This window comes from Hipposideros armiger, unplaced genomic scaffold (assembly GCF_001890085.2).
Source record: "Hipposideros armiger isolate ML-2016 unplaced genomic scaffold, ASM189008v1 scaffold_313, whole genome shotgun sequence".
Classification (NCBI taxonomy): domain Eukaryota; kingdom Metazoa; phylum Chordata; class Mammalia; order Chiroptera; family Hipposideridae; genus Hipposideros; species Hipposideros armiger.
Window position 1 is genome coordinate 1,329,490 of NW_017731663.1, and position 16,000 is coordinate 1,345,489.

At 38.9% G+C, this 16,000-nt stretch overlaps 1 protein-coding gene across 4 annotated transcripts in view; it reads right to left on the reverse strand.

Annotated features, from left to right (window-relative positions):
- ETS1 (ETS proto-oncogene 1, transcription factor) overlaps positions 1–9,577 on the reverse strand; it is a 137,420-nt gene extending 127,843 nt beyond the window's left edge. For 3 of the 4 annotated variants that reach the window (XM_019660187.1, XM_019660183.1, XM_019660181.1), the window contains exon 1: positions 7,882–7,939. In XM_019660187.1, coding sequence (XP_019515732.1) covers positions 7,882–7,927 — 46 coding nt within the window. In that variant the 5' untranslated portion in view covers positions 7,928–7,939. Of the gene's footprint in view, positions 1–7,881; positions 7,940–9,484 lie in introns of those variants that run through there. The other variant, XM_019660182.1, reaches the window with a different exon arrangement.
- Positions 9,578–16,000: the final 6,423 nt, after the last annotated feature.

A 16,000-nucleotide genomic window follows, 5' to 3' on the forward strand; every position in this document is an offset into this window, starting at 1 on the left:
TTAAAAAAAAAATTAGTGAGTCAATGAATGAGTGAATGAATGACTTGGTCTCACAAGATTTAAAATGTTAAGAGGTGGATCAGATGTAAATAATATTTGATTTTCAAATCGGAGAATCTGAATAGATGGCAGGTCTGGATAAAGATCCACTGAAATAAAAGGTTTGTTTTGTGATCTGTTTCTAAATGAAAACTGCTTCCCTTTATTCACTGCCTACTTAATGCCATTTATCACAGAAGGCTTTGCCACTACCCCCATAGAAATAGCAGTGCCCTAATCCCCCACTCTGACACTTAGCTGCTCTGTTATTGTCTCCCCCACTCTCACCCCATTAGAATTTAAGCCCCTCCAGGGCAAGGATTTAGTCTACTTCTTCACCCTGTATCGTTAGATCCTAGACCAGGGTTGGTAGGTTGGTGGCACACAAACAATTGTTGAAATAGGAGGGTACGTTAAAAAATGTGTACACATCCTTTAGCTCACTTAACTCCCCTTTTTCACAGAGGACAGAAAGCTGCAAGGCTGTTCACTGGCCAAGCTGAGGCCTGACTCCAGGTCTTCAGCAGCCTTCTCCAGTGCGTCTCTATCCTCACCGTCCCGGATTTGGGGATAAAAATGGGCAATCTGTACAGCGGACAAAAAAGGTAACAATTTGGTTCATGTGGTTGTCTCGCATTCAATAGAGCACTTTGAACAAATTCTCTGTGGGATTCTGGAGAGAGCTCTATTCTTCATGAAAGCATGCAACTGACAGCTTCTAAAGCTTCCCATCCTCCGTGGGCCAGGATCTGCAAGCTGACACTTCCTTCACCTAGGTCTTTCCAGGGGCAGTTCAAGTGACACCCAGAATGAAGTGAGCCTGGGAGTCGGGGGGTTCAGGCCAAGGCAGCAGAAAAGCAGGAAATCCTGAGAGATGAGGCCTTCACTGAGGCAGCCTTCAGCTCACATCAACTTTGTCCTGCCTGGCTACGTTTCCAAATAATAACTATAACAACAGTTAAGGGTTTTTCATTTTGGATTATGTGCTCTTCAAGGAAAGATTATGCCTTTAGGTAAATAAGTCAGTAAACTATAATTTTTTTTCTTCTGAAAATAATTGTTTTTGCCAAAATAATATGTATTGTTGAAAAATTAGAATAAAAATACAAAAATGCCAAAACCACTACTATCTAGAGATAATTATACTGATATTTTGTTCAGCATTCTTCTAGGTATTTTTTAATTCATCTATACAAATACAGATATAAGATATACATAGAATCATAATTTTACCTTCACAGTTTTATTCTCTACATGCTGTTTTGCAATCTGATTTTTTTCATTGATGTTTGACATAATGCTGTGGACATTTTTCTGTATCAATGAATATAGCTCTATATCCCAAAGTATGGCTGCCGAGTATGGTGTATATGTATTATTCTTTTCTTAATGAGCCTTTTATTGTAAAACTAATTTGTCCCCAATCCCTTGTCATTAAGAAAGTTCCTAAAGTATTTCCTAGTCTCATTAAATGCCTAAAAGTGATATTGTTGGGACGAAGAACACGTGTACACTCCATATTTGAATACATATTAACACACTGTCTTCCATAACAGGGAAGCCAAAGTTACACTGGCACCGAAAGGCATTGTGTTTTAAATTTGATGTTACCTTCTAGTCTTCATGTTAGCTTCATAGGTCAGGAATTATGGCTACAATGTATCCTGGGTATGAAAAGCCTACATGGGGAATACAAAGTGCAACACAGCTGTGACAGAAAATGTAGATCATGTAAGTGTTTTCCTCTTTGAAACCTATGCAAAATTTAAATAGATTTGCAATTAGTATTTCTCCTAATATCAACAAGTTAGAATTCCCATCAATTTATACAAAAAGGATATCCTTTTGGCCTGGAATACAGGTGAAAAAGAGTTTGGCTTTCAAAAGAACAATTTAAAGGAAACTTTCTCCAAAAGCCAGCACCTTTACCAAGCTAAAGACAATACTCCCACCCATGCTATCAAGGCAACATCTTTAATGTGTAATGAATAGAGATTTAACTTCTTGTTTCCAAATAATGCCTTATAAATCCGTTTTTAAAGACCATGACCAACGAACCAGTTCAAAATGATCCTATCCTGTTTCAAACAAGATACTGAGTTGCCTTTCAGAGACCACAGACTAAAACCTCAAGTCATGCAGCCAAAGCTCCCGCACAGGAGAGAACTTTGACCTCCAGCTGCACCCGGAACCAAAGCTTTGTCCCCGACTCCATGGTACCAAAGGACTGGGACATGACCAGAACTTGAAAACTGGAGCCCTTTCAGAAGCAAAGGAAGATTCGGTGCAGAAGCTCCTTACCATAAATAGTCAAGTTCCTAAGCTATCCAATTAAAACTTGCCCCACCAATGCTTCGGCATACTTATTCCCCTTAACAACTTTAAACACACCCCCTCGCCATTGTAAGCCATAGAAAAGTTTGGGGTTTTAAGCAACAGCTTCCCATTCTCCTTGCACAGTGCCCTGCAATGAAGCGACTCTAATTCCTCCACTGCAATTCTCAGTGTTTGGCTCTCTGCTGTGCTCCAGGCAGAGGAACTCGATTCCTGTTCGGTTGCAAGACTGAGTATCACCTCCTTCAGAAAGCTTTCCTTGAACCTCCTAGGCAATTAGATGGACATCCTTGATCCTCCTCCTTGGTATTTACTCTCACAATGTACCTACCAAAGTTCGTTGTACTTCCTGTATATGTGTCTGTTTCTGCTCCTGAATTATGAATTGCTTGAGAGTAAGGACTGCCTTTTCAGATGGCACACAGTAGACATGCCACCCTAAACATTGTTAACTAAATGAAAGAAACTCTATGTGAAATAAAGTTAGGATGTGCAAGAGTTATGTCTCAGTGCCCTAGTATATCCAAGAAAGTGAAGACATCTCTGATACAAAAAAATGTTTTTACCTGTGATGACGGGTTTCCATATGCAACCTGAGGTTAGACTTCTTTAATGTTAACTACACGCAGGATATTTTTTCTCTAAACTAATGGATGTACCAGACTAAAGAGTTTGTCTATTCGTTTCCATCATTTCTTCCTAATTCTCATCAGTAGTTCATTTATATTTTTCAAATCATTTTAGTAGATCTCTCCCCTGATCTGGCAATGTAACAAAAGCTACCAAGTCCAATTCTCCAAAAACTCAAATTTAAGCATTTAGATCAAAATAGCATCAAATCGAGATAGCTGAACACTCCTCAATCCCTCAAGGAAACTTTTGTGGTTACAATAACTAGAAAAGAACAATGATTAGAGGAATTGAAGATGTTTTCTCTGTCTCAGTCCTAAACCTATAAGCAGCTCAATTTCTTAACTGAGTACTCCCATATTACCATAGTAAACATTCCTTCTTAGTTTAATTAGCCAGCACTGACCAATAAAGGCAATATTCTGACTTACGTGCTATTGGCTTCTGGGTCTTAAACTACATTCACTCTTTCACTAAGTTCACAAAGCAGCAACTCAGAGGACAGGGGACATCTCAGTCTTGTTTCTCCCCAACACCACTGGTAATTCATCCCCCACCCTTACTTGAATGGAGACCTGAAACATGACTCATATCCATCTCCTGTTTCTCTAAACAACCCCCATCTCCTAATTAAGCATAATACTTTCAAGTTCTGTATGAATTGACACAGCTCAACTGATCTTTCTTGCAATTCTAAAAATGGACTCATGTTATTGTAATACTAGAAGGTTATCATGGAAAAGAAAGAGAAATATAAAATGGTTTTAGCCTGCCGTACCATTGCAATTAGGAAATGGAGAGCGCCTCATAGTCTATTTTATGTTTCCTCCTCATGGAAACAAACCCCTCACCATCACACTGCTGGAATGGCGCTGCGTCTCATAAACATCAAGACAATACCTTCCAACCTGCCCGCTCTTATACTCCCAGGAAGGTTACAAGCACAATGTCAATCTTAGCCTCTGAAATGCTTTTTCTAGTGTGGGAACACCATTTGGAAGACTAAAGGGAACCTTCAGTCAACTGGTTTACAGCAAAAGTGGCCTTGTCTTCCAATGCCATTCCTCAAATCCTATATTTAACCCTGAAATTCAGCAAATGATCACGGTTGGCCTTCAGATGCACTCCAGTGCCATGCAACAGTAGGTGCTCCATAAATAACTGAGTAAATAAAATAGGATGGTTTTTAGTAAGAAACTAGAAACACAAAAGAGTAAGCTGAAGGAAAAATGTGAAGTACTCTTTCTTTATAATGGCAGGTGGGACAGAGGTCAAGGCATATGGGATTCTTGGTTGAATCAAACCCAAAGAAGGACTGCAGGACTAAAGATGTCGACTCTAACCCAATGACTCTGGCCAAAGAGACGCCCAAAGAGCCTAAAATTTTAAATAATTACTTTTCAACTCAGAGCATGTGGAGCATGTCAGATATAATCTAGAGTTTAGATATGGCTCAGGCAGCTAAGAAAACTGAGAAATGCCATAAATATAGATATGGAGACAACAATGAACAGGGACAAGAGAGATTGAATAGTGCCCTTTTAAAATTGAACTGAAGGACACCAGCTGCCTCAGATCTCTCAAGCCCAGCAGACAGTTTCTTGGACTATATCTGATTGTGATTTCCATGGTGGAGTTTCATTTGTTTTATTGCCCAAATTGTCAGGTTCAAATTTCTCAGTATAATGTTAGGCAGCTTGCTGGCATTCTTATATAAAGAGGGATTTTGCAAATTCAATGAACTGTGGAGTTGGAAAAAATTCATCAAATCTGCCCATGTTTCATTTGAATAAACTGAGCCCAGAGAGGTTAAGTGCTTAGCAGAGTGATAATGAGCTTTGGAGCTAAACAGATTGTGGGTTAACCTAGAGCTCCCTACTGCATGCATAGGTCATAGGCAAATTTCTTAACCTCACAAAGTCTTAGTTACCTTGACTATGAAATGGAGATTATAATGCCAACCCTTTCAGGATTATTGTAAAGGGTTATGTAAAATAAAAGTGCTTAGCAGAGTGTTTTACAGATGATAAAATGGTCAATAAATAAGGGTTATTATTATTGCTATTTTATCACAGTGCCTGAGATTAGTAAGCATTCATTAATTAATAGTAATAGTGGTTGTATTATTATTACGCCCCGAGGTGGCAGAGGTTACTTATTCAGGTAATTGAGCTAGAACCCAGGTGGCCTAAATCCCTTATCTCTTTTTCTAAAGAACTTGTACTTAAATCATCAAAAAAAAAAAGCATTCCCTTTCATAATCCTAAATGGAGGAGCATTAGTCAAGAATTTCACAGGAGAAAAGAGCCACAATTTCTGTTGAATGGTAGTCTGTTTGTATCATTGTTATGCATAAAACCAAGAAGTAAGCATTTTTTTTTTACAGTGAGGAACAAACTCATTGAAAGATTGCATAGCACAAATGGGGAAATATTGCAGCTTCCTGAGTTAAACCAACATCTTTTTTATATAAATACCAATCTTTTGTGGAGTAACACTTTAGTAACTAGATATAAATATAAGGAAGTAGCAAGCTGCTAGGAGAAATATTGCAAAAGTTTTTGTTTGTTTTTTGCTTTTTCTTTACAGCAGTGCTTCCCCAGCTGATATGCATAAGACTCACCTGGGAGGCCAGTTACAAAATGGAAGAGCCCGATTCAGCAAGTCTGAGGCCTTCCCGGGCATCTGCATTTCTAACAAGATCCCACGTGATGCTTGCTGATACTGCTGGTCAGAGGAACTCAATTTGAGTAGCAAGGCAGTATCTGGGCAAACCTGGTTCAATTCATGAGTAATTATAACAAGGCAAGTGTTTAGGCTGCAGAGCCCACTGAGGAACAGACAAGAAGGCATCCGTGCCATAGGCTGAGCAGAAGTTTGATTTTTAGCTGAGCTGCAATCCAAACCCAGCCACGGAGAGTGTGTAGCTCAGGACCTGTCCGGGCCTCTCAAGCCTCATGCTAAATGATGGCCACATCTGACAAAGCTTCTTGCCTTTCCTAAGAGGCTGTGGTTTTAATTATTTAGCTGCTAATGTCAAAAAAACTAGCCTCACTGCCATTCCCCCATCAACAGAAATCTTTTTGGATTAAGGATCACCTGAGGCACCAAAAGATGACTGAGAGCAATTTGCATTATATTTTTCACAATTTTAAAGTACTTAAATCTTTTGGAAACTCTTTGTACTACGTTTTGCAACTTTTTATGCATCTGAAATTATTTCAAAATGAAAAGTTAAAAAAAAATTTTGAATGTGAAAAGACTCAAATCCTGGGGTTTTCTACTTTCCATATCTCTTGAAAATTTATAGATTTTATTTCCCCCAGTGAGAATGTTTTCTTCACATCGACAGTAAAAGTTTGCTGCTTGACTTTCATTCTAGTACATAGCACCCAAACTGGTCCTCTTAAGTTCTTCACACAGCACCAGCCAACTGAAATATCAAATCTACCCTCTTTGAGAATCAAAATTGATCACAAACAGCCTTCCCTCACAGCTCTGGATACCTCGTTTTTCCATCAAAACTCTCAAAGCACTCATAGACTGTATTACATCACATAACAATTACATTATCTTTTCTTTTTAACCTCTTTTCAGGTAAAACGTTACATCCTAAAATACATTATGTTAATTTAAAAAGTGGAAATTACATATTGCTGCTTCTGTACCAATCACAGCACCCAACACAAGGCTAGGCACAGAGGAGAAATTAAATCGATATTTGTCAAAAGAGGGATTGAGAGAGAGTAGACCTTACAGCCTATCTTCAGAGTCAGTATCTTCCTGACAGTGAATAATTAATCCACAGGTGCCGTTTGGAAAATAGGCTTGATCCACAGTATTCTCCCAGATAAAAGGCAAATCATAGGTCTACGCAGAAAAATTCAGCCTAAACTTGTGCAAGTGTCTCAAAGCTACTCAAGTTCCTGTGAGATATCACTCCAGACTCAAGCCCTGGACTCACACATTCCTTTGGTTCTAATCAGATGCCCCCACTAAACTGGTCATATTGCCACGCCTCAGAGTCCTCATCTGTGAAATAGGGATGACAAGAGTGTCCACCTCAAAGACTTCATTGTAGGTTAAATGACATGGTCCATGCAAAGCAGGTAGCATAGGGCCTGCAACGGACAAGTGGTCAGTGAACAGGAGGGATTATTGTTCCTGCCTCAGGTGAAGTGGAGGAAACCAGGTATTATATGCAGATAATCATCCAGATTTTTAAAAGGAGCTCTCTACAGCTACATTTTCAGTAGAGCAGAGACAGAGCAAATGAAGAAGCAAAAAAAAAAAAATGAGTTGTCTTCATATCTGTTTCCCCAGGATTAAAGAAACTCACAAGATTTGCCTCAAATGGCTCTAAATTGCTGCATACCACATTTATTTTGCTCAAATACTAAATACTTTTTATTTTCTACAAAACAGAAAGAGAGAGAGAAGGGAGGAGAGAGGAAAGGAGAAGAGAGGGCAGATGCCCAGTTTCTGGGGTGTAACCCCTTCTCTTTGCTATTTGATGCAGAAATGGTAATGAGGAAAGGAGCGTTGCTTTGGCAAACAGGTCTGTTCACCAATAAATAAAATCATGAGGTACAGCAGAACTTGAATGATCAGTAAGAAATTCGGCTGCGCCTACAGTGAGGCTCTGTGTACAGTCAGGAGAGAAATGTCAGAGTCAATTATATTTACTTCTATTCCCTCCTCTGTGTGACATAGGTGGGGCACAAATCATTATTTACCATTTAGAGATGAAGAAAATAAGGCACAGTCAAGTTACATAACTTGTTCTCAGTTATAAAGCCAACCTCTAATAGAACCCAAATGCACATCCACCTTTCTGACTCCAAAGCCAGGATTGGTGCCAGTTCTGATCCTACTCACCTTTGAATGCCATTATACTCAGAGGCAGGAATTGGCCCAAGTCCATGCCCTCAACCAATTCACCAAGGTCATAGATACCAGATATTGAAGGATTACCTCCTGCTACTCACCCTCCCCCGGGGCTCTACTCTAGGAACTCCTGGCACCTCTACCAACTAGCACCTCGGTGCAAGGAGCCTGCAGGACAAAGGTGCCCCCTCTGTAATCAGACTCTCACTTCCTACATCCTCGACAGCGGAACCGGGACGGAAAAGCCTGCGTGGCTGCCACCCCTGTTTGTTTTTTCACTACTGAGTTGGCAAGGATGGAAGTTGTTGATTTACAATTAGAAGCAGCATGCTTCTTCAAATATTAATATTAATAACTACAATGCTGAACACATGAAAAGGTCTTTTCATCTTCAAAGCACTTTGCAGACATTAACTCATTAGCTCTCCCTTCCCTCCATTCGGAAACAACAGGTAAGAATCTCAATAGCACTAGTGGCCACCCAGCAACCCTCCAGGCATAAGTAGCCCATGCTTGCAGAAGCAAAAGGCTTTTCTCTTTAGACAAAAAGGAGGTAATGCAATCCAGAACCACAACTGATGAAAGAGTCCAAGTGTCAGTCATTTTACAAATCAAATGGAGCTGCCAGAGTTATCATTTTAGAATCTGTATTTTCTGTTGCTTAACAAATATCTATCTTTTCAGTTGCACAGTAGTGGTATGAAGTAGGAAGAAAAATGGCCTTAAGATTTAAAAAAAAAAAGATAATAAGAAAAACCCATCAATCAAATGCCTTGATCTCAGTAACCCAGTATCTTTTCCAATAGTTCACCCACGTAAAACGCTCCTTTAAAAGGGGGTAGCAGAGACAGTTTAACGGTAGAGGAGAAGCCACAGACAAAGTGGAATTGCCGAATAAAATCACAGAATGGTGGGGAATGCCCATACACACACCCCCCTTGCTCCTCCATGGCAGAGTCCCTCAAGTCCAGCTCTGCCGTGGAGGGGACAAATGTCCTCCTGATTCACAGCCCCCCTCTCAACTGCAGTCCAAAGGACAGGGAGAACCTTGGAGAACTGTGTGAGTCACAAGTCAGGGAAAAACACCAAAAAGGCTAGTTTGGCTTGTTATATTCAAACCTGTAGCAATTTCCTCACCATAAAAGCAACTCATTAAGCTGCTAGAGGGAAAAAAAAAAGAGGTAAAACAATAGGCTCGCTAGGAGTGAAAGACAAAAAAAAAAATGAAAGAAATTTCTACATTTAACTAGCTTTAGTTCTTTGGAAGTGTTCCAATCTGTGAAAAAAATCCAGAGCTTCTGACAACTAATCTGTGAGTATCAAAAACGTGCATGATTTTGCTTTCATAAAGCAGGAAAAAGAGTGAAACATGGTCTTGATTTCAGACTATTCAAACAAGATTAGTAAGTATTTTTGAAAATTGTTATTAAACAATTGAATGGAAAATACAGAAAAATGTGAAAAGAGAAAGAGAAAACCCGCTTGTCTTCTGAAAGTCCTCATCAATTTACCATTTGATTACACAGAATTTTAAAAAAAAAGGAAAAGGAAAATGGACTGCAAAGTTTTAGGCAGAAACTCACACTTCACTTACTACTTTGCTGGAGAGACTGGGTGAAGAAACAGTCCTGAGTGAGCTTCCCTCAACGTCTGTGGTCTCCTTCCAACTACCTGCGGGAATCCTAGGCTCGATGGCTAAAGGATGCAAAGACCATAATGTTTCTAATAGAGCTGCCTCCTTAAAATGGGGGGGTGTGGTCAAGCCCGGGAAAGCTGGGAAAAAGGCAGGGTTACGCTAGCCCCTGACACCGCAGAGGCAGCCACTAGAACAGGTTTTTCGGTCTAGGTGGTAAAGCAGATAACGTTACTGGCTGAGATAACACCAAATCACACTTATTTTCTATCCTTCAAATTATCCTTCGATTAAATATAATTCAGCCTTGGAAAGTAATTGGGAGGGAGACAAACAAAAGGGAACTAGCAGAGTGGGATAATACCGGCTCTCAGCCTTTGCAGATGCATTAGATTTACTCTCTACTGAATATGTGAATATTCATGGTTCACATGTCTTGACTCTCAATGGCGCGCCACTTATCCTAGGCCAGGGGTCAGGAGAGGAAGAGGCTGGGGAAGGATCAGGTCAGGAAAAGCTGTCAGAAGGAGGACCTCTACTACCACCCAGTCACTCGCTCAGGCTTCTTGTTTATCTTTATTAACCTGATGTGAAATGTGATGTTTCTTAAGGAAAAGAAAATGATTCTGTGGAAGAGAGCTGATGAAATAGGGAGTTGTGATTTCTGAAAAGTGAAGCCCAAATACTTTCTTCATGTAAACCTGGCTTTAGGTGATCTCTAAAATAGGTTAGCTTTAGTGGCCCTGATTCATAGTCCAGAAATGAAATGGTAGAAATAGTCATATATTCCCAATTTAGAGAAAATGTAAACAAATGCATCTGTTCTAGGTGAAAACATACAGCACCTTTTATTCACAGAGTCAGAACGGTGGTAGGAATGTTGCAGTGGACTATCATTTATGAATGGGGTTGTTTCATTCAGATTTTTGTATGTCACTATGTGGCTGCTTAGTTTAAGACTTTTATCCTGAAAGATTCCATTTTCTTTGAGTAATAGATGGGAGTTAAAATTTGTCGTGGTTGGCTCCTCTCCCTTTCTAATGAAGACACAATGCTCAATGTTGAAAGTTTATGAAAATCTAATAAATGTCATTCAGAGCAACATCATCATTATCCTTCATTGTATAAAGCTAGCAGAGCAGTTAAAATGGTATTGTAATTAAAATAAGATTTAACTGCTTATCTTTGGCCTTTGCAAATTAACATGGCTTAAAACAAAAGAAGAGATAGTGCTATTGGTTCAGTTTAGTTTAATGAATGTCTGCCAAACACTGTGCTAGGTACTAGTAATATAACAAGTTCACACTATAGTGGGAAGACAGACACATAAATCAACCATCTCAATAAACTCACACTCTATGAGGTATATGAGGTATGACAATTAAGTTTGCAAACTCATCCTAGAAAAAGTACTAATACATCATTGCTGAATATCACTATGTTCACCTTCGAAATACTCTCCTTGGGAAGCTATGCACTGACTCCAGTGCCTAGTCCATCCTACAAAGCAATTTTGGAAGTCTTTCTGGGATGACCATCAGAACTATTGGTTGGATTACCCTTGATGTCCTGAGTGTCATCCAAATGTCTTTCTTTCAATATTTCCTTTATCTTCTGGTAAAGAAAGAAGTCATTGGGGGCCAGATCAGGTGAGTAGGGAGGGTGTTCCAATACAGTTATTTGATTCCTGGCTAAAAATTCCCTCACAGGGGTGACCGGTTAGCTTGGTTGGTGGAAGCATCATGCTGATAACACCAAGATTGTCAGTTCGATCCCCTCATGGGCCACTGTGAGGTGCGCCCTCCTTAAAAGAGTCAACTCCATTTAGCATGAAAGCAATGTGTAACCAATGACCAGGGCTGTTCCTCAATAAAGTTTTTTTAAAAAAAGCCTTCCTTACAGTACCGTATGAGCTGGTGCATTGTTGTGATGCAAGAGCCATGAATTGTTGGTGAAAAGTTCAGATCGTCTAACTTTTTCACGCAGCCTTTTCAGCACTCCCAAATAGTAAACTTGGTTAACTGTTTGTCCAGTTGGTACAAATTCATAATGAATAATCTCTCTGATATCAAAAAAGGTTAGCAACATCATTGCAACAAGTTTGCGAGCTTAATTGTCAAACCGCATATGAATAGAGCTACAGAAGCTTTGGCCCGTCTCCTATACCTCATTTTGTTCCATTTAAAGAGCCCACATCAATTAAACCAATCACAATTAATTATAATTGTATTATTCACTATGTTTGCAAGGGAGTTGAAAAAAATAGAAAGAAGACTTGGATTCTTGTCCTATAAGAGTGGACAGTGTTATTATTGAGGATCTCTGGCACCTGGAGTTGTCTACACGAAGTTCATATACACAGCAACCCTTTAGGGTCTTAACTCTGTCCTCTACCACTACCTGTCATGGAATGAAAAAAACTAAGCTAGAAATCTGAATGGTACACAGTAAACCACCCCAGGCATAAACTGCCTAGAGAATGCCCAAGAAAGCAGTAAGTTTTGTTTTAAACAGTATATTCAAAAATATAGCATTAGATGGGTATCTACATGTAAAAGAATGAAGTCAGAACCTTACTTTATACCATATACAAAAATTAACTAAAAATTGATCAACGACTTAAATGAAAGAGCTAAAAATCATAAAATTCATAAGAGAAAACATAGGAGGAAACTTCATGACATTGGATTTGGCAATGATTTCTTGGATATGACACCAAAAGCATGGGCAACAAAAGAAACAATAGATAAGTTGGGCTTCATCAAAATTAAAAACTTTTGTACATCAAAGGACTCTATTAAGAAAGTGAAAAGGCAACCCAAATAATGGGAGAAAATATTTGCAAGTCATATGTCTGATAAGAGATTAATATTCAGAACACAAAAAGAACTCCTACAATTCAACAACTACAAGAACAACAACAAAAAACACAAATAATCTGATTTTTAAAAAGGGAAGAGAACATGAGTAGATATTTCTCCAAAGATATACAAATGGCCAACAAGCACATAAAAAGATGGTCAACATCACTAATCATTAGGGGAATGCAAGTCAAAAGCACAGTGAGATACTACTTCACACCTATTAGGATGGATGTTAAACAAAAACCAGAAAATAACAAGTGTTGGTGAGGATATAGAGAAATTGGAACCCTTCCACATTACTGGTAAAAATGTAAAAAGATGCAGCCACTATGGAAAACAGTATGGCAGGTCTTCATAAACTTAAACATAGAATTAACATATGATTAAACAATTCCACTTCTAGATATATATCCAAAAGAATTGAAAGCAGAGACTGAAACAAATATTTGCACACCAATGTTTATAGCACCATTATTTGCAATAGTCAAAAGATAGAAACAACTCAAATGTCCATTGACAGATGAATGGATAAATGAAATGTTTATGTTCCAAACAATGGAATATTATTCAGCTTTAAAAAGAAATTAAATTCTGATACATGCTACAACATGAATGAACCTTGAGGATAGCATACTAAACGAAATAAGCCAGACACAAAAGGACAAATATTATATGATTCCACTTATATGAGGTACCTAAAAAAGTAAAATTTTAGAGTAGAGAATATAGAGTAAAGATCATGATCATCAGGATCTGGGGTGATGAGGGAATGTGAAATTAGTGTCTAATGGGGACAGTGTTTCAGTTTGGGATGATGAAAACTTATGGAGATGGATGGTGGTGATAGTTGCTTAAAGCCACTAAACTATACATTTAAAACTTGTTTAAATGTAAATTTTAAGTTATGTATATTTTACCAAAAAAAAAATGTCCTCAAGGAAAAAACTACAACATTAGGGTTAAGTAGGCCATCTACAGAGGAATGCTTTCTGATCCACATGGGTAGTCCGGGGCAAAGGCAAAGAACCTTCCAAAAGCGAGGGTATAAACTCATAGGAAGGAGCACAGGACCTCCCTCCACTACACAGAACCCCTTGGTCTGTTAAGGAGGGCATAGAAATGGCAACCCAACTCCACAAGTTTCTTGAGATTACTGTATAATTAAATGATTATGTAAACAGTAAACTGAAAAGGCAATACTGGCTGCTCTTTCCCATGCTCCACAATATTAAATTCTATGGGAAAGGACCACAGTTGAAATGATTACATATTATAAGATCCTTGAAAAAAAAATTAAAACTCAGTTACTTAGGAGGCATGTACGAGGTCGGACAATTAAATTTGTGAATGTATCCTAAAAAAAGTGCTATATACCTCATTGCTGAATATCACTATATTCACCTTCGAAGTGCTCCCCTTGGGAAGCTATGCACTGACACCACCACCCAGACCACCTTTCAAAGCAATTTTGGAACTCTTTTTCTGGAATGGCCATCAGAGCTGTCGTTGTATTACCCTTGATGTCCTCAATGTCATCAAAATGTCTTCCTTTCAATATTTCCTTTATTTTCAGGTAAAGAAAAAAGTCATTGGGGGCCAGATCAGGTGAGTAGGGAGGATGTTCCAATACAGTTATTTGTTTGCTGGCTAAAAACTCCCTCACAGACAGTGCCGTGGGAGCTGGTGCATTGTTGTGATGCAAGAGCCGTGAATTGTTGGTGAAAAGTTCAGGTCTTCTAACTTTTTCACGCAGCCTTTTCTGCACTTCCAAATAGTAATCTTGGTTAACTGTTTGTCCAGTTGGTACAAATTCTTAATGAATAATCCCTCTGATATCAAAAAAGATTAGCAACATCATTGTAACAAGTGTGCAAACTTAATTGTCAGACCTCATATACCTTTGTGTGAAAAGTATACTCACCATGTGAAAGAGTTATGTTAAAAGAGTTGTTTGTTTCTCTGAAGGAATACCTCCATAGCCCAGTGTAAGGAGTGGTAGTTTCAGTGTAGTTTAGATGCATTTGGAATAGGGGCTGAATTAATTCCTAGAATAATTACCACCAAACTATTTGCTATTCTAATTGTGAAGAAATCATTTTATTTTTCTCAGCATAGCAAGCTACATTGCAAGTCTGGGAAGATGAATTCCCAGAATCTTAGCCCAAGAGTGCTAAACCCTTCCATCATCAACCTTCCCTCATTTCCACCCCAACCGCCCAAAATTCAGAAATCGCTTTTACAGAGACCCACAAGGTGTGATCAAACAATACCATGAATGTTCAAATAAAAAAATATTACAGTAAAAGACACACTGCCATTAATCTCTCTCAAAATACTCCCCCTCACTTTGAACACATTTATCCCATCATTCTTGCCACTTTCTGAAGAAGTTCTGGAAGGCTTCTTTCATGAGTGTCTTTAGTTGCACTGTCATGGCTGCCTCAATATCCTGAACAGATTCAAAACGTTTGCTTTTCATGGTCATTTTGACTTTGGGGAAGAGCCAGAAGTTGCACGGTGCCAGATCTGGTGAATAAGGTGGATGAGGACACACCGTAATGTTTTTATTTGACAGAAATTGCTGTACCAGAAGCGATGTGTGACACGGAGCCTTTTCATTGTGATCAAACAACATGGTAAATGCTGCTGCTGAGTGCCATCCAATGGAAAGGCAGGAATGTTCAATATGGGAAGCGGTGCATCGAACTTTAGTAACAGCGTGTGACAAGTCCTCTTGTTCAGTGCAGTCAGTATGGTGTGAGCTATGGTTAAGAGAAGGTGTGCTTTAAAGTGTGCTATAAGTCATCATCTTTTATCATGACAACACTCCATGTCACACATCGCTTCTGGTATGGCAATTTCTGTCAAATAAAAACATTATGGCGTGTCCTCATCCACCTTATTCACAAGATCTGGCACCGTGCGACTTCTGGCTCTTCCCCAAAGTCAAAATGACCATGAAAAGTAAACGTTTTGAATCTGTTCAGGACATCGAGGCAGCCATGACAGTGCAACTAAAGACACTCATGAAAGAAGACTTCCAGAACTGCTTCAGAAAGTGGCAAGAATAATGGGATAAGTGTGTTCAAAGTGAGGGGGAGTATTTTGAGAGAGATTAATGGCAATGTGTCTTTTACTGTAATAAATATTTTTAAAATTTAAACATTCACCGTATTGTTTGATCACACCTCGTAGAATGAGTCTTTAAACCACTGCCAGCACACAGCAAGAGTTAAGTTTGTACTGAACAATGACATTAAATTTAATGAGAAACAAATAAAAATATTAGCGACTTAATGCATTCCTCATATCCTCTCTTCTTTCTGATGCTTTAGAAGATGCCATACATGCAGGAAAGCAGTATCTAAACAAATTATCAAAACTGGATGGGGGTAAAATCCAGATACTGTTACAAGTGCAGTCGTCACCAAATGTCGAAGGGGCCCCAGAAGATAAGATGAAAGGAAAGTGAGGAGGAAAGAACCTTTGTCTATTCACGCTCCAGCTCTGGAACTTCTTATCCTGTACTTTGTAATGAATCTATCTCCTTTCCATGATCAAAAGCCAAGCCTTTGTCTTGAGCCACAGATGAATCAGCAGTGGCACACGTATG